The sequence below is a fragment of the Pimephales promelas genome, chromosome 23, assembly GCF_988280905.1.
Source record: "Pimephales promelas chromosome 23, fPimPro1.hap1.1, whole genome shotgun sequence".
Lineage (NCBI taxonomy): Eukaryota > Metazoa > Chordata > Actinopteri > Cypriniformes > Leuciscidae > Pimephales > Pimephales promelas.
This window is the reverse complement of record NC_142791.1, coordinates 25,242,207-25,257,500: the sequence shown is the minus strand read 5'-3', so window position 1 is coordinate 25,257,500 and position 15,294 is coordinate 25,242,207. Positions and strand designations below refer to the sequence as shown.

The window sequence follows — 15,294 nt, the reverse complement described above, 5'->3', positions numbered from 1 at the left end:
CAAATCCCATCAAAGGTATTAGCATTTCAAAAAATAAAAAATCCAGCGGCGCCGAGTGGAAGTCAACATGAAGTGTGTTGTGCTTCACATGAGGCTGCCAGAGAAACTTTGTTCACATATGACCCTGTGGCTCGTGTGCTGCTCAAGTATTTGACAACATGATTTAGCGTCACATGCTATTGACCAAAAACATCACAGAAAGCACAAAACACCTTTCAAATATGCCAGCAGACTTCAGTTTGGTCTTGGAGAAGCTTAGTCAACATGAAATCAAAATGCACTGTTTGCTTTACCGTCTTGTCTCAAATGGGACCTATTATGGCCTTTTTTCAGTATCTTGTATTTGTTTTTGGGATCTACTTGAACAGTTTTTGATGCTTAAATGTCCAAAGAACACATTATTTTCCCATATTCACCATTGTTGCAGCTCGTCTCTTCCCAGTCTGTCAGTATCACTCTGTTTATTTCCTTTCTCTACAAGAGACTACAGGTATGTTCACACTAATTACCATAATTAGGCTATTCCAACTTGCAAAAAGCATTCACATCCTCGTAGATCTTGTAAACTCGTAATTTTCGGAGAGCTGCAGATTCATATGGAAGCTTGTTTCCGCCACAGAATGAAAAATAAAAAAAGGTAATTGCGACTTTTTATCTCACAATTCGGTCTTTTTTTCTCACAATTGTGGGTTTACATCTCGCAATTCTGACTTTATTTCTCAGAATTGCGAGATATAAAGTGAGAATTGTAAGATATAAAGTCGCAATTGCGTGTTATAAAGTCAGAATTGCGTGTTATAAAGTCAGAATTGCGTGTTATAAAGCCAGAATTGCGAGATATAAAGTCAGAAATGCGAGAAATAAAGTCAGAAATGCGAGATATAAAGTCGCAATTGCGTGATATAAAGTCAGAAAAGTGAGATATAAAATCGCAATTGTGTGATATAAAGTCAGAATTGCGAGATTTAAAGTCAGAATTGCGTGATATAAAGTCAGAATTGCGCGATATAAAGTCAGAATTGCGAGATTTAAAGTCAGAATTGCGTGATATAAAGTCAGAATTGCGCGATATAAAGTCAGAATTGCGAGATTTAAAGTCAGAATTGCGTGATATAAAGTCAGAATTGCGAGATTTAAAGTCAGAATTGCGTTATATAAAGTCAGAAATGCGAGATTTAAAGTCAGAATTGCGAGATATAAAGTCAGAATTGCGTGATATAAAGTCAGAATTGCGAGATTTAAAGTCAGAATTGCGTGATATAAAGCCAGAATTGCGAGATATAAAGTCAGAAATGCGAGAAATAAAGTCAGAAATGCGAGATATAAAGTCGCAATTGCGTGATATAAAGTCAGTATTGCGTGATATAAAGTCAGAATTGCGTGATATAAAGTCAGAATTGCGAGATTTAAAGTCGCAATTGCGTGATATAAAGTCAGTATTGCGTGATATAAAGTCAGAATTGCGTGATATAAAGTCAGAATTGCGAGATTTAAAGTCGCAATTGCGTGATATAAAGTCAGTATTGCGTGATATAAAGTCAGTATTGCGTGATATAAAGTCAGAATTGCGTGATATAAAGTCAGAATTGCGAGATATAAAGTCGCAATTGCGTGATATAAAGTCAGTATTGCGTGATATAAAGTCAGAATTGCGTGTTATAAAGTCAGAATTGCGTGTTATAAAGCCAGAATTGCAAGATATAAAGTCAGAAATGCGAGAAATAAAGTCAGAAATGCGAGATATAAAGTCGCAATTGCGTGATATAAAGTCAGTATTGCGTGATATAAAGTCAGAATTGCGTGATATAAAGTCAGAATTGCGAGATTTAAAGTCAGAATTGCGTGATATAAAGCCAGAATTGCGTGATATAAAGTCAGAATTGCGAGATTTAAAGTCAGAATTGCGTGATATAAAGTCAGAATTGCGCGATATAAAGTCAGAATTGCGAGATTTAAAGTCAGAATTGCGTGATATAAAGTCAGAATTGCGAGATTTAAAGTCAGAATTGCGTTATATAAAGTCAGAAATGCGAGATTTAAAGTCAGAATTGCGAGATATAAAGTCAGAATTGCGTGATATAAAGTCAGAATTGCGAGATTTAAAGTCAGAATTGCGTGATATAAAGTCAGAATTGCGAGATTTAAAGTCAGAATTGCGTGATATAAAGTCAGAATTGCGTGATATAAAGTCAGAATTGCGAGATATAAAGTCATTATTGCGTGATATAAAGTCAGAATTGCGAGATATAAAGTCAGTATTGCGTGATATAAAGCCAGAATTGCGAGATATAAAGTCAGTATTGCGTGATATAAAGCCAGAATTGCGAGATATAAAGTCAGTATTGCGTGATATAAAGTCAGAATTGCGTGATATAAAGTCGCAATTGCGTGTTATAAAGTCGCAATTGCGTGTTATAAAGTCAGAATTGCGTGTTATAAAGCCAGAATTGCGAGATATAAAGTCAGAAATGCGAGAAATAAAGTCAGAAATGCGAGATATAAAGTCGCAATTGCGTGATATAAAGTCAGTATTGCGTGATATAAAGTCAGAATTGCGTGATATAAAGTCAGTATTGCGAGATTTAAAGTCAGAATTGCGTGATATAAAGTCAGAAATGCGAGATATAAAGTCAGAATTGCGAGTTATAAAGCCAGAATTGCGAGATATAAAGTCAGAAATGCGAGAAATAAAGTCAGAAATGCGAGATATAAAGTCGCAATTGCGTGATATAAAGTCAGTATTGCGTGATATAAAGTCAGTATTGCGTGATATAAAGTCAGAATTGCGTGATATAAAGTCAGAATTGCGAGATTTAAAGTCAGAATTGCGTGATATAAAGCCAGAATTGCGTGATATAAAGTCAGAATTGCGAGATTTAAAGTCAGAATTGCGTGATATAAAGTCAGAATTGCGCGATATAAAGTCAGAATTGCGAGATTTAAAGTCAGAATTGCGTGATATAAAGTCAGAATTGCGAGATATAAAGTCATTATTGCGTGATATAAAGTCAGAATTGCGAGATATAAAGTCAGTATTGCGTGATATAAAGCCAGAATTGCGAGATATAAAGTCAGTATTGCGTGATATAAAGCCAGAATTGCGAGATATAAAGTCAGTATTGCGTGATATAAAGTCAGAATTGCGTGATATAAAGTCAGAATTGCGAGATTTAAAGTCAGAATTGCGTGTTATAAAGCCAGAATTGCGAGATATAAAGTCAGAAATGCGAGAAATAAAGTCAGAAATGCGAGATATAAAGTCGCAATTGCGTGATATAAAGTCAGTATTGCGTGATATAAAGTCAGAATTGCGTGATATAAAGTCAGAATTGCGAGATTTAAAGTCAGAATTGCGTGATATAAAGTCAGAATTGCGAGATTTAAAGTCAGAATTGCGTTATATAAAGTCAGAAATGCGAGATTTAAAGTCAGAATTGCGAGATATAAAGTCAGAATTGCGTGATATAAAGTCAGAATTGCGAGATTTAAAGTCAGAATTGCGAGATATAAAGTCAGAATTGCGTGATATAAAGTCAGAATTGCGAGATTTAAAGTCAGAATTGCGTGATATAAAGCCAGAATTGCGTGATATAAAGTCAGAATTGCGAGATTTAAAGTCAGAATTGCGTGATATAAAGTCAGAATTGCGCGATATAAAGTCAGAATTGCGAGATTTAAAGTCAGAATTGCGTGATATAAAGTCAGAATTGCGAGATTTAAAGTCAGAATTGCGTTATATAAAGTCAGAAATGCGAGATTTAAAGTCAGAATTGCGAGATATAAAGTCAGAATTGCGTGATATAAAGTCAGAATTGCGAGATTTAAAGTCAGAATTGCGAGATATAAAGTCAGAATTGTGAGATATAAAGTCAGAATTGAGATATAAAGTCAGAATTGCGTGATATAAAGTCAGAATTGCGAGATTTAAAGTCAGAATTGCGTGATATAAAGTCAGAATTGCGTGATATAAAGTCAGAATTGCGAGATATAAAGTCAGTATTGCGTGATATAAAGTCAGAATTGCGAGATATAAAGTCAGTATTGCGTGATATAAAGCCAGAATTGCGAGATATAAAGTCAGTATTGCGTGATATAAAGCCAGAATTGCGAGATATAAAGTCAGTATTGCGTGATATAAAGTCAGAATTGCGTGATATAAAGTCAGAATTGCGAGATTTAAAGTCAGAATTGCGTGATATAAAGCCAGAATTGCGTGATATAATAAAGCCAGAATTGCGAGATATAAAGTCAGAATAGTGAGATATAAAATCAGAATTGTGAGATATAAAGTCAGAAATGCGAGAAATAAAGTCAGAAATGCGAGATATAAAGTCACAATTGCGTGATATAAAGTCAGAATAGTGAGATATAAAGTCAGAATTTCGTGATATAAAGTCAGAATTGCGAGATTTAAAGTCAGAATTGCGTGATATAAAGTCAGAATTGAGATATAAAGTCAGAATTGCGAGATTTAAAGTTGCAATTGCGTGATATAAAGTCAGAATTGCGTGTTATAACGTCAGAATTGCAAGATATAAAGTCAGAATTGCGAGATATAAAGTTGCAATTGCGTGATATAAAGTCAGAATTGCGTGTTATAAAGTCTGAATTGCGAGATATAAAATCAGAATAGTGAGATATAAAATCAGAATTGCGAGTTATAAAGTCAGAAATGCGAGAAATAAAGTCTGATTTATTTCTCTTCACTAACTCAGTCAGCCAGGCCCCGCCCCTTTATTCTGAATTATTAAATGAGGAATATTGTGACGTCTTCGGTCCTAGAAGAAACTCGAGACTACAATGGAGGCGTTTCAGGGAGTTCAGAAACACTGACACTGAATAACTCCCCTTTAACATGCTCAAGCAACATTACATACTAAAGAAAGATAAACATGTGAAAAAGCGTAATAGGACCCCTTTACATTATTTTCTTTCAGAAAAACGTATAGAAATACGTGCATGAATTAAGAGACAAAAAAGACTCAAGAACCAGAGACAAAGCTTGTCCACAATAAACAACTGTCATAGGATGTATTTTTTTGTTTCAAATGGCAAATAATCGAGAAAAAGCACGGGAAAACGGCAAGAGTGATAAATACGGAGTGTACAGCCTTGTGCATTTCCACAAAATCTCAAGTCCTTTGCACGAACGCATCTATTCACAACAACATCACACTCGCCAACTCACATTTATTTGGATTTAGGTATACAATGATCGCTTCTTTAACTCCGTTAAACGTAATACTGAGCACTGAATCGTTCAAAGGCAGAAGGAGAAAGTGACGTTACAAAGTTTCATTTCAAAAGAATATTTACAACCAAAGAATGTCATCATACACACCTTAGAAACCGTACTATTGTGCCAAACCTCTGGACAATAAATGTTTTATGTACAAAAAGGGCATAAACCGAGGGACACGTCGCTTCTTTTCAGCCGCCCCGTCGGATGACAGTCTCACGGACGGTTTCCCATAATGCACCGTGAATGTTAATGTCTCTAGACTCGACAAGGCATTTCAGTCCATTGGTTTAACTGGATTAGTCCGACACGAGGTGAAAGAGCGTCATATGAAATATTCTTTTTGGTTGTCACTGATAACGCCCTGCGAGTTCGGATCCGTGTTAAAGGGTGTTTCGGGACTGTCGTCTGTTTTTCCCGCTTTGGGCTCTTGGGTCTGAAACGTTTCTTTCCGCCGGTACAGGAATCGCGCCATCACAGCCAGCGCGGCGAGACTCACAAATATCACGACGGCAATGACACCTGAAAAACAGCACAGAGACACGCACAGCAGTGAAGAGATCTGGACTCCACTACATTTCTACATCTCTGGATGATGACACGTGCCAAATGTGTGATGGTCACACTGTGTGGAAACTTGTTTCCGCCACAGAATGAAAAATAAAAAAATGTAATGGCGGCTTTTTATCTCGCAATTCTGACTTTTTTTCACAAAATTGCAAGTTTACATCTAGCAATTCTGATTTTATTTCCCACAATTGTGAGATAAAAAGTCAGAATTTCGAGATATAAAGTCAGAATTGATTGATATAAAGTCAAAATTGCGTGTTGTAAAGGCAGAAATGCGAAATATAAAGTTGAAATTGCGTGTTGTAAAGTCAGAATAAAAAGGGTTTTTTTTTTCCTTAGAATTGGCCTGATAACTCGCAATTACGAGTTCATATCTCACAATTCTGACTTTTTTTCTCTCGCAATTACGAGTTTATATCTCACATTTCTGAGAAGAGGTGTCAGAATTTCAAGATATAAACTCACAATTGTGAGAAAAAAAGTCCGAATTGTGAGATAAAAAGTCTCAATTCTGTCTTTTTTTCTCACATTTGCGACTTTATTTCTCACAATTGAGACTTTATATCTCGCAATAGAGAGATAAAAAGTCATAATTATTTAAAAAAAAAAAAATATTATTCAGTGGTGGAAACAAGCTTCCATAACACTGAGACTAACTTTTGAAAAAAAAAAGGGAAACTAATATAAATAAAATATTGTAAATAAAAATAGAAATTAATCGAGATAAATGTATATGATTTTAATAGTACTAAAATATGCAATAGATTTATTTACATTTAATTTAATAAATATAAATAATAAATACAAATACAAATAATACACAATACGAATATATTGTATAGTAATTTACAATTAAATAATATAAATTAGTTAAATGAATGCATATACATTGAACTAATATGCATTCATTAAATTAATAAAAATTAATAATTCATTATGAAAACTGAAAGAATTCCATATATATGGTTTATGGTGATAGATCAAAATTGAATGTAATAACAGCAACAACAACAAAAAAAGATTTAGAGAACATTATATAAATGATCTAAGAATGTATTAATACTGTATAAGTAAAATATGTTTAAATTATACATATTTAATATTAATATTGATTGATATTATTATACATATAGCGGAAAAATATACAATAAATTAATATAAATGTAATAAATATACAAATATATGTGTAACCCCAACTAAAGGAATTCCATATCTTTGTTTTATGGTGATGATTCAACTTTGGATATTTACTGCAAACAAAATAAATCAATATTGGATGAAAGCACAAGAAAAAAAAACATTGTGAATATATATATATATATATATAATATACAAATACAAATGAATTAATATACAATATGATGATATCATAAATTAATATAAATGTGTTAAATTATTGTATATACATTAAACGTATATATACATTAAATTAATAGGCTACACATCATTTATAAATAATGGATGTAATTACTGCAATACAAATTTAAGGAAATGTACATAAATAATATCAAAATATGAATTAATTAATATGAATGTGTTTTAAAAATAATATTCATTCATATTAATATACATATGCAAAGATACAAATATCACACATTCATGTACATGTAATGAATATACAAAAATAGAATTTATAATGAAAACTGAAAAAATTCCATATATTTGTTTTATGATAAATCAACTTGGATATGGATCAATGGATAACTACTGCAAATAAAAAAAAATTAAAAAAATTAGAATCTTTTACTTAATGAGGTTAAATTGAATAAAGGCCATAAAGCATTGAAAAGTAATCACGTAAATTGGTCATTTAGTGGCGGGTGGATCTGAGTGCCACAGACTGTTTAAACTGCAGCTGGCGGACAGTCAGAGGACTGCATCCAGACTCGCGCCTCTATCATGTCACAACCAATCGTATTTTACACGCCAATTCAGCGCTGTTTCTGGACCTGTTAAATACAGGCCATCAATAACGGAGAGAAAGTTGGCAAAAGTAGCCTTGGACTGGCGCTAACCATCAGACGTGTTGTGAATGCTTCTTCGTCCTCAATTCTACTCGCTGTCAGAGTGAAACGCCTCGAAAATGTTTCTCTCCTTTGTGTCCGGTTAAGCATGGCACATTTAATTATAAAGGGTAAAAGAAATGTCTAATTGAGGCACCAAAATAAATCTCAACTCAATTTAATGCCACATTACGCTGGCTGTGAAAAGGACAAAGTGTATTCTGGATTGTAGCAGAAGCCCCTTAATCAGCAAATAATTTCTTTAAATGTTTAATTAGTTTTGGGGGCCTTTGTTAATTTCATTCTATTTACCGATAACTTCGGAGAAGTCGATGTGAATGCAGCTGTTAAATCAGTCATTACTGAGGGCCCCGGAGAGCTTTTCTGATTAGCTTTATAGAGTCTTTTAAATGCACACGGAGGCTGAGCTTCCCAGTTCTCTTTGCATGACAAACAATCCGACGTCTTTGTCATTCAGGGCAAGTTTTCGCTCACAAAATGGAAATTCTGCCATCATTTACTGCGAAACTGAAATGTATGACTGACTTTCTTCCCGTTCAGCACAAAAGGAGCTGTTTAGCACAATGTTGATGCTGCTCCTTTCTGTGCAATTTCCCTATAGGCGGGACGTTCCTCTTGCCCGCTGCTGACTGAACCTTCCTTTTTGGAGCTCAACCGAATAGAAAAGAGCAGGTAAACATTTCCCTTCATCTTCCACAAAGTTCATAGAGTCAAAGTGGATTGGAACGAGTACTAAATGATGGGGTAACACTTTATTTTGATGGTCACTGTTGACTATATAATCTCTCATTAGAGTGTTAGTAGACTGTCTGCTTAAAGGGATGGTTCACTTTGAAATACATTTTTGGTATGTTTTATCTTACCTCAAGGGCATCCAAGATGTAGGTGTCTTTGTTTCCACAGTATTTTCAATTTTGATATTTTTAGGTCAAACCGTCATATCAGTCATATAATGCAGGTCTATGGTCACCACCTCAAAGAGCATGCACAGAGAAGTCCAAATTAAACATGATTTAATGACTCGTAAATGTAAGTACACATTGATGGCCTAAGACATGAAACGAGCGGTTTGTGTGAGAAAACGAACAGTATTTATATACCACAGCCACAAAGTGTCCATGCCCTCAGATCACTTGGACGTGGCTGTGGTTACAAGAGGTGAAAACGATATAAATACTGTTCGTTTTCTCACAGAAACCGCTCGTTTCGTGTTTTAGGCCATCAGTGTGTACTTACATTTACGAGTCATTAAATCATGTTTAATTTGGACTTCTCTGTGCATGTTCTTTAAGGTGGTGACCATAGACCTCCATTATATATAATATATAAAAATATCAACATTGAAACTACTGTGGAAACAAAGACACCTACATCTTGGATGCCCTTGAGGTAAGCTAAAACATACCAACAATTAATTAATGTTACTTACTTACAGTATAGTCAACATAATGTGTTAAAAGGACCATCCAAACAAAGTAAAACCAAAGAGGGTTTGGGGGATTTGTTCCAGGAGCAAGACAAAGTGGATACGAGCAAAAAGCAAGCAAATAATAATGAATGAAATGAGAAAAGATGAGGAACGGAGTATTTCTCTGAAGCATAACATCCATTTACCTCCGATCAAAGCCGAGTCGCTGTTGATAGCATTGACTATGGGCTCGCCCGCACCTACTGTACCCAAATGATCTACAGCAGAGGAAGAGAGACAGACAGATCATCAGCAGGATTGAAGAGCTTATCGCTCGCGGGTCGCGGCTCATTGAATACGCCATGCAGCACCAAAGCAAAAATGATTATGCAAATGAAGGTCTTTCTCACGCAGATTAATACAGTGATCAGCCTTTACGATCATTATTGCTCTAATTGAATTAGCACTGCGGATGGATTCAGTGACCCAGCGACCAAAGTTTGCTGAAATCCCACTTTCAGGAGGAATCTGGGCAGAAAGTTTGGAAAAGAAAGTCGGAGGAAGATATAGATGCCAGAGAGAGAGAGAGAGAGAGAAAGTGCGCTCTTGTACCTCAAAGTGTTTTATTCAATAACATAATCAAGATTCAAACTGTTGCTAGTTTATGCTAATGCTAAATGTAGAGTTTTATTGCCTTTTTTTATTGACCTTCCACTATTAGTACAGGTTCTTAAAGACAATTTTCATGAAAAACACTAGACCAAACATTTCAAATGGACGAAAATATACAAAATGAATAATCTAAAATCCAATTGCTCAAATTTTTAAAACTAAATTCTATAATCCACAATCATTTAGGAGTCTAAAAATTCAATGACAAGCTAAATTGGGTTTGCACTGAAGTTCCTGCATTCATGTAATTTTGTAGAGTTTCAGGCCTCGCCTTGACAGTTTAAACGTTGGGTTGATATCCTCAGTTCACTAAAACATTATGTATTAATCCATTGGCAAAGGCTCTTAGGACTGACACAAGAATTGGTCGATGTTGATCTATAAAAGACCAAATATCAAGCGATTAATTTTTTTGACCAATGAACCAATTGAGTCATTAGAACCTGTCCACTTCTTCAGTGGCGGTGGTTGCCGAAGTATTTTTCCCACTTATTTTTCTCATGGAGATTTAGAAAAAATCTTCATTAAAGCATTATAAGCCATAAACCAAATCACAACATAGAAAAAGATAAAAAACTGTGCATTTAATGGCTTTAACAAGGGAACTTCTATGGAGGAATATAAAACTATATATTTAAAGATGGTCATTATGTATATAGAAACTATTAATTTTACATGTATTGCAAAATGCCCATACATTAAATATATATATATATATATATATATATATATATACACACACATACACAAATATTTAAGTAGTCTGTGAGCGATTATTTTTTATTCGCAGTGTTTCATGGGATTCTCTGCTGAATTATGGGTAATGTAGTTTTTCCACCAGGAATTATGTTGTTGAACAACTAAAGCATCTACCATTGCTTAGCAACCTTGCAGCTCACAGTAGGTCTTTAAAGGATTAGTTCACTTTAAAAAAAACTTTTGCTGATAATTTACTCACCCCCATGTCATCCAAGATGTCCATGTCTTTCTTTCTTCAGTCGAAAAGAAATTAAGGTTTTTGATGAAAACATTCCAGGATTTTTCTCCATATAATGGACTTCAATGGGAACCAAACGGTTCAAGGTCCAAAAGACCGTTTCAGTGCAAACTGTAAACTGTTCAAAGGGCTTTAAACGATTCCAGACGATGAATAAGGGTCTTATCAAGCGAAACGATCGCTCATTTAAAAAAAAAAAAAAAAATTATAAGCTCAAATGCTCACCTTGCTCTGTTCTGTGATGCGCGTTCATGACTCTCCTGTTTGAACACGCTTATGAAAATTAACGAATCTTTTTTCGTGTCATTTGGTTCATTCCACGAACGATATGAACGAGTTGACACGGGAAAAGACTCATTCATTTTGATGAACGAGTTTGAATAGGAGAGTCACAAACGCGCATCAGAACAGAGGAAGGCGAGCATTTGAGCTTATAAAACTTAACCAGTTTTTTTTTTTTTAAATGAGCGATTGTTTCGCTAGATAAAACCCTTATTCATGGTCTGAAATCATTTAAAGCCCTTTGAACAGTTTGCAGTTTGCACTGAAAGTGTCTTTTGGACCTTGAACCGTTTGGTTCCCATTGAAGTCCATTATATGGAGAAAAATGCTGGAATGTTTTCATCAAAAACCTTAATTTCTTTTCGACTGAAGAAAAAAAGACATGGACATCTTGGATGACATGGGGTGAGTAAACTATCAGCAAAAGTTTTTTTAAAAGTGAACTACTCCTTTAAGTTGTTGTTAAAAATCAATTCTCCTCTGGAGAAACTGAATGGGATTTTTACTTGCGGACTGTTATGTCGTATAACTAGGGCAAACGGGGCTGTTTTCGGTGACAGTTCTGCTGGCTTTACCTGTGAGAGAATGAGTGGTCTCAGCTGCGTAGGGGTTTGTCGGTAAAGACGAGCCACAGCTGGATTCGGTCAGGGGTCCGGTGACTATGACAGGACTCGTGTCTGGATACAGCAGGGCCGCTTTCAACGGAGAGATGGAGTTAAACTGGACCACAGACAGACAGCCAGTGAAGCCCAGAGCGTTCAGACGGCCGATCTCTGGATCCACTTCACCAGATTCTGCAAAGGCACACATCTCAGCATTAATATCTTCTCAAAGCTAATGGAAGCTTTTCTGCTTCTTCTCCAAAAAAAAAAACACACAAAAAAAAAAACAATGATCTCTCACATGTCTCATCAAGAGTTTAAGTAGTAAGAAATACCCAAGACACCAAAGTCTACAATATAAAGACACAGATCTAAAAAATGTATCAATTCTTACTTTCATTTACCCAGTAACTGCTTTTTAGGTGTTTCTTTTGAGAAAAAGACTTTTCTGGGTTAATGGAGGTCTAATGGAAACTTTTGGTAAAGTTTTCTGCTCCTCATATGTTCCCATGATCCCACACGTGTCTCAGACGAGTCTCTCATTATGAACTCAATCATTTCTCCTTAAAATCTCCCAGGACCAAATGATCTGAGCTCCGCCACATTCATTTTATAGACAATAAGTCAACTATTGTTTTATATCTATTTTGTTTCTTCTAAGGAAACCCAGGAGATACATCTGAAACAAACGTAATCAATACATAACTTGTGAACTCCATTAAGCTTGGAAAGAGCAACCACTGAGCAACAATATTCGTCCCAGCATGCTTTCTCACACCCTCGGCAACCAGATACAGTACAAGTCTCAGTTCAAGCGCACACTAGCAACACGGAGAGCGACAACTGAACACAAAACCATCTGATTTAGCTTTTGTGCAGGACATCTCGAGCGAAAACCGCATGTTTCCATTCAACCATTGAACACATCAAGCCTGATGAAAGTCACATATTGAGCCAGAGGCGACTCAATGGTCCACGGGCAATAAAAAACATGATTTGAACATTTTTCTTTATTCAACATCAAGATTTAAGGTTTTCTGTTTAGTTTCTTTTCTAATTCAATACAACATTTTTCATTATGATATTGTCAGCATTGCAATTTGAGAGAAAAGCTAACCCTAGTATAAGCTAAAGCATGTTTAATACACATTAAAAGGCCTCGAAATTGTCAACATGTTCAAAACTTTCCTGAAAAACCAGTTGCACACAATCTATACATGCCTGATTGGTGGTTTATACTTTTTTTTTTTTTTTTTTTTTTAGCAAGTAAAGGCCTTTTAGTATAATTGCACAAACATCCACATTCAGGTTTGTGTGTTTTTTCCCTGTGAATTGTTTTTACTGATTTTTAAAAATGAACAGCAATAACTTTCCTATTGTTGATAATATTTCAAGATGAACACTTACTGGACTGAAGCAACTTATGTTAACTTGATTATCCATAGAAAAATAAATGATGATATAAGGTCAGGATCACATATGATCCATCAGGATTTTGAGCATAAATTGCATTATGTTTTGAAACTTTGATCATAATTAAGCATTTAAACCATGTAAGACCTGTTATTGTGAGATATAAAGTCACAAATGATATTTACAATATAAATATCAGAATCTGCACCAAATTGCATATTTTTGCTCAGTTTGGGACTTTGAATAAAATTGAGGTGTTTTCATCTCCATATTTTCACTATGTCATACTATACGAGTCATAAAAGCCTGATGCATCAAATATGATCAACAAAAAATATATAAAGGTCCAATAAACTTGCATAAAAAATTATTTCAAAAAATTGGAAAATGAACATTAATTTGAGAATGTCTTAGTATTTTGTGTGTGTCTATTTTGATACGAACCAAACTTGATGATCATATTCTCCAGCACGATTTGAACATCTGTTCGGCATCATTTCAGCTTTGAACGGGCCTGTACTGGTGTAATATTAATCTTCAGGAGCTCATGCAGGTTTCACATTTGATTTAGTTCTCATAACAAGTCGATTTCTGGGCGTGATCGATAGTGTTTGCTGGAAATGACACACAGCCCACTGCCAGCGACACACTATCTGAAGGGTTACAGCAAATGCGTTTCATGTCACATGTTCATATGAAAGGCTGCCACATGAGAGGGTTTCCCTCCATAAAGCGCCGCCAACCTCGACCCGTATGACATTACGAGATTGAACTAATGTAATTTAGCTCATGAGCATCTCTAGGTAACTAGAAACAGTATAAAACATTATAAACCATCCTTCATCACTGATAAGCAACCATACAATTTTTCTTCATATCTGTAAACCCTGCTGGTAAACCTTACAAAAAGATCATTTCCAAAGGTCACCATAAAAATTAGTAAGTACATTTGTCTATTTTTTAGGACCATTACAATTTTTTTTACCATAATGATGCACAAAAATGATGAACAAAAATGTTTTAATAAAATCAGCAAAAATAAAGGCAGGGTTAACAAATACTACAATGCAGTATTTAAATAAAAACATTAAAGATAATTTATGCTACTAAAGTGTCATGAGAATAATTTCACAATGCAAAAAAAAAGTCCTTAAGTTCCTAATTACAGAAGCCCTGAACCGCAACGTAAAAAAAAAAAATCTGCCAAAAAAAAAATCTAGCATTTCAAGATTAAAGTAGAAATATTTCGAGATTAAAGTCGAAATGTTTTAAGATTAAAGTCAAAATATTTTGAGATTAAAGTCGAAATGTTTGGTATTAAAGTTGAAAATTTTTTAGATTAATGTCGTAATATTTCGAGATTAAAGTGGAAATGTTTCAAGATTAAAGTCGAAATATTTCGAGATTAAAGTGGAAATGTTTCAAGATTAAAGTCGAAATGTTTCGAGATTAAAGTCGAAAACATTTTAGATTAATGTCGAAATGTTTCAAGATTAAAGTCGAAATATTTTGAGATTAAAGTCGAAATGTTTTGAGATTAAAGTCGAAATATTTCGAGATTAAAGTCGAAATGTTTTAAGATTAAAGTCGAAATGTTTCAAGATTAAAGTCGAAATATTTCAAGATTAAAGTCGAAATGTTTCAAGATTAAAGTCAAAATGTTTTGAGATTAAAGTCGAAATGTTTCGAGATTAAAGTCGAAATGTTTTAAGATTAAAGTCGAAATGTTTTTTAAGATTAAAGTCGAAATATTTCGAGATTAAAGTCGAAATGTTTTGAGATTAAAGTAAAAATGTTTCAAGATTAAAGTCAAAATATTTTGAGATTAAAGTCGAAATGTTTCAAGATTAAAGTTGAAAAATTTTTAGATTAAAGTCGAAATGTTTCGAGATTAAAGTCGAAATATTTCGAGATTAAAGTCGAAACGTTTCGAGAATAAAGTCAAAACATAAAGATAATAGAAGTGTGCATTCATAACAGTGCGCGATAGCTCAGAGTGCGTGTGTGTGTGTGTGTGTGTGTGTGTGTGTGTGTGTAAATAAATGCACTTGGGAAGTCGAACTGCCATGGATCAACACAAAATAGAA

At 34.4% G+C, this 15,294-nt stretch overlaps 1 protein-coding gene and 1 long non-coding RNA gene across 3 annotated transcripts in view; one reads left to right on the top strand and one right to left on the bottom strand.

Annotated features, from left to right (window-relative positions):
* LOC148969471 (uncharacterized) overlaps positions 1–15,294 on the top strand; it is a 364,565-nt gene that overhangs the window by 205,422 nt on the left and 143,849 nt on the right. The window lies entirely within an intron of this gene.
* The window catches only part of cntnap3 (contactin associated protein family member 3), a 172,046-nt gene continuing 161,769 nt past the window's right edge, over positions 5,018–15,294 (bottom strand). For both annotated transcript variants that reach the window (XM_089126433.1, XM_089126432.1), the window contains exons 22-24: positions 11,768–11,986; positions 9,448–9,519; positions 5,018–5,761 (exon numbers count right to left, since the gene is read on the bottom strand). In XM_089126433.1, the coding sequence (XP_088982559.1) occupies positions 5,565–5,761; positions 9,448–9,519; positions 11,768–11,986 (488 nt within the window). In that variant the 3' untranslated portion in view covers positions 5,018–5,564. The remainder of the gene's footprint in view (positions 5,762–9,447; positions 9,520–11,767; positions 11,987–15,294) is intronic.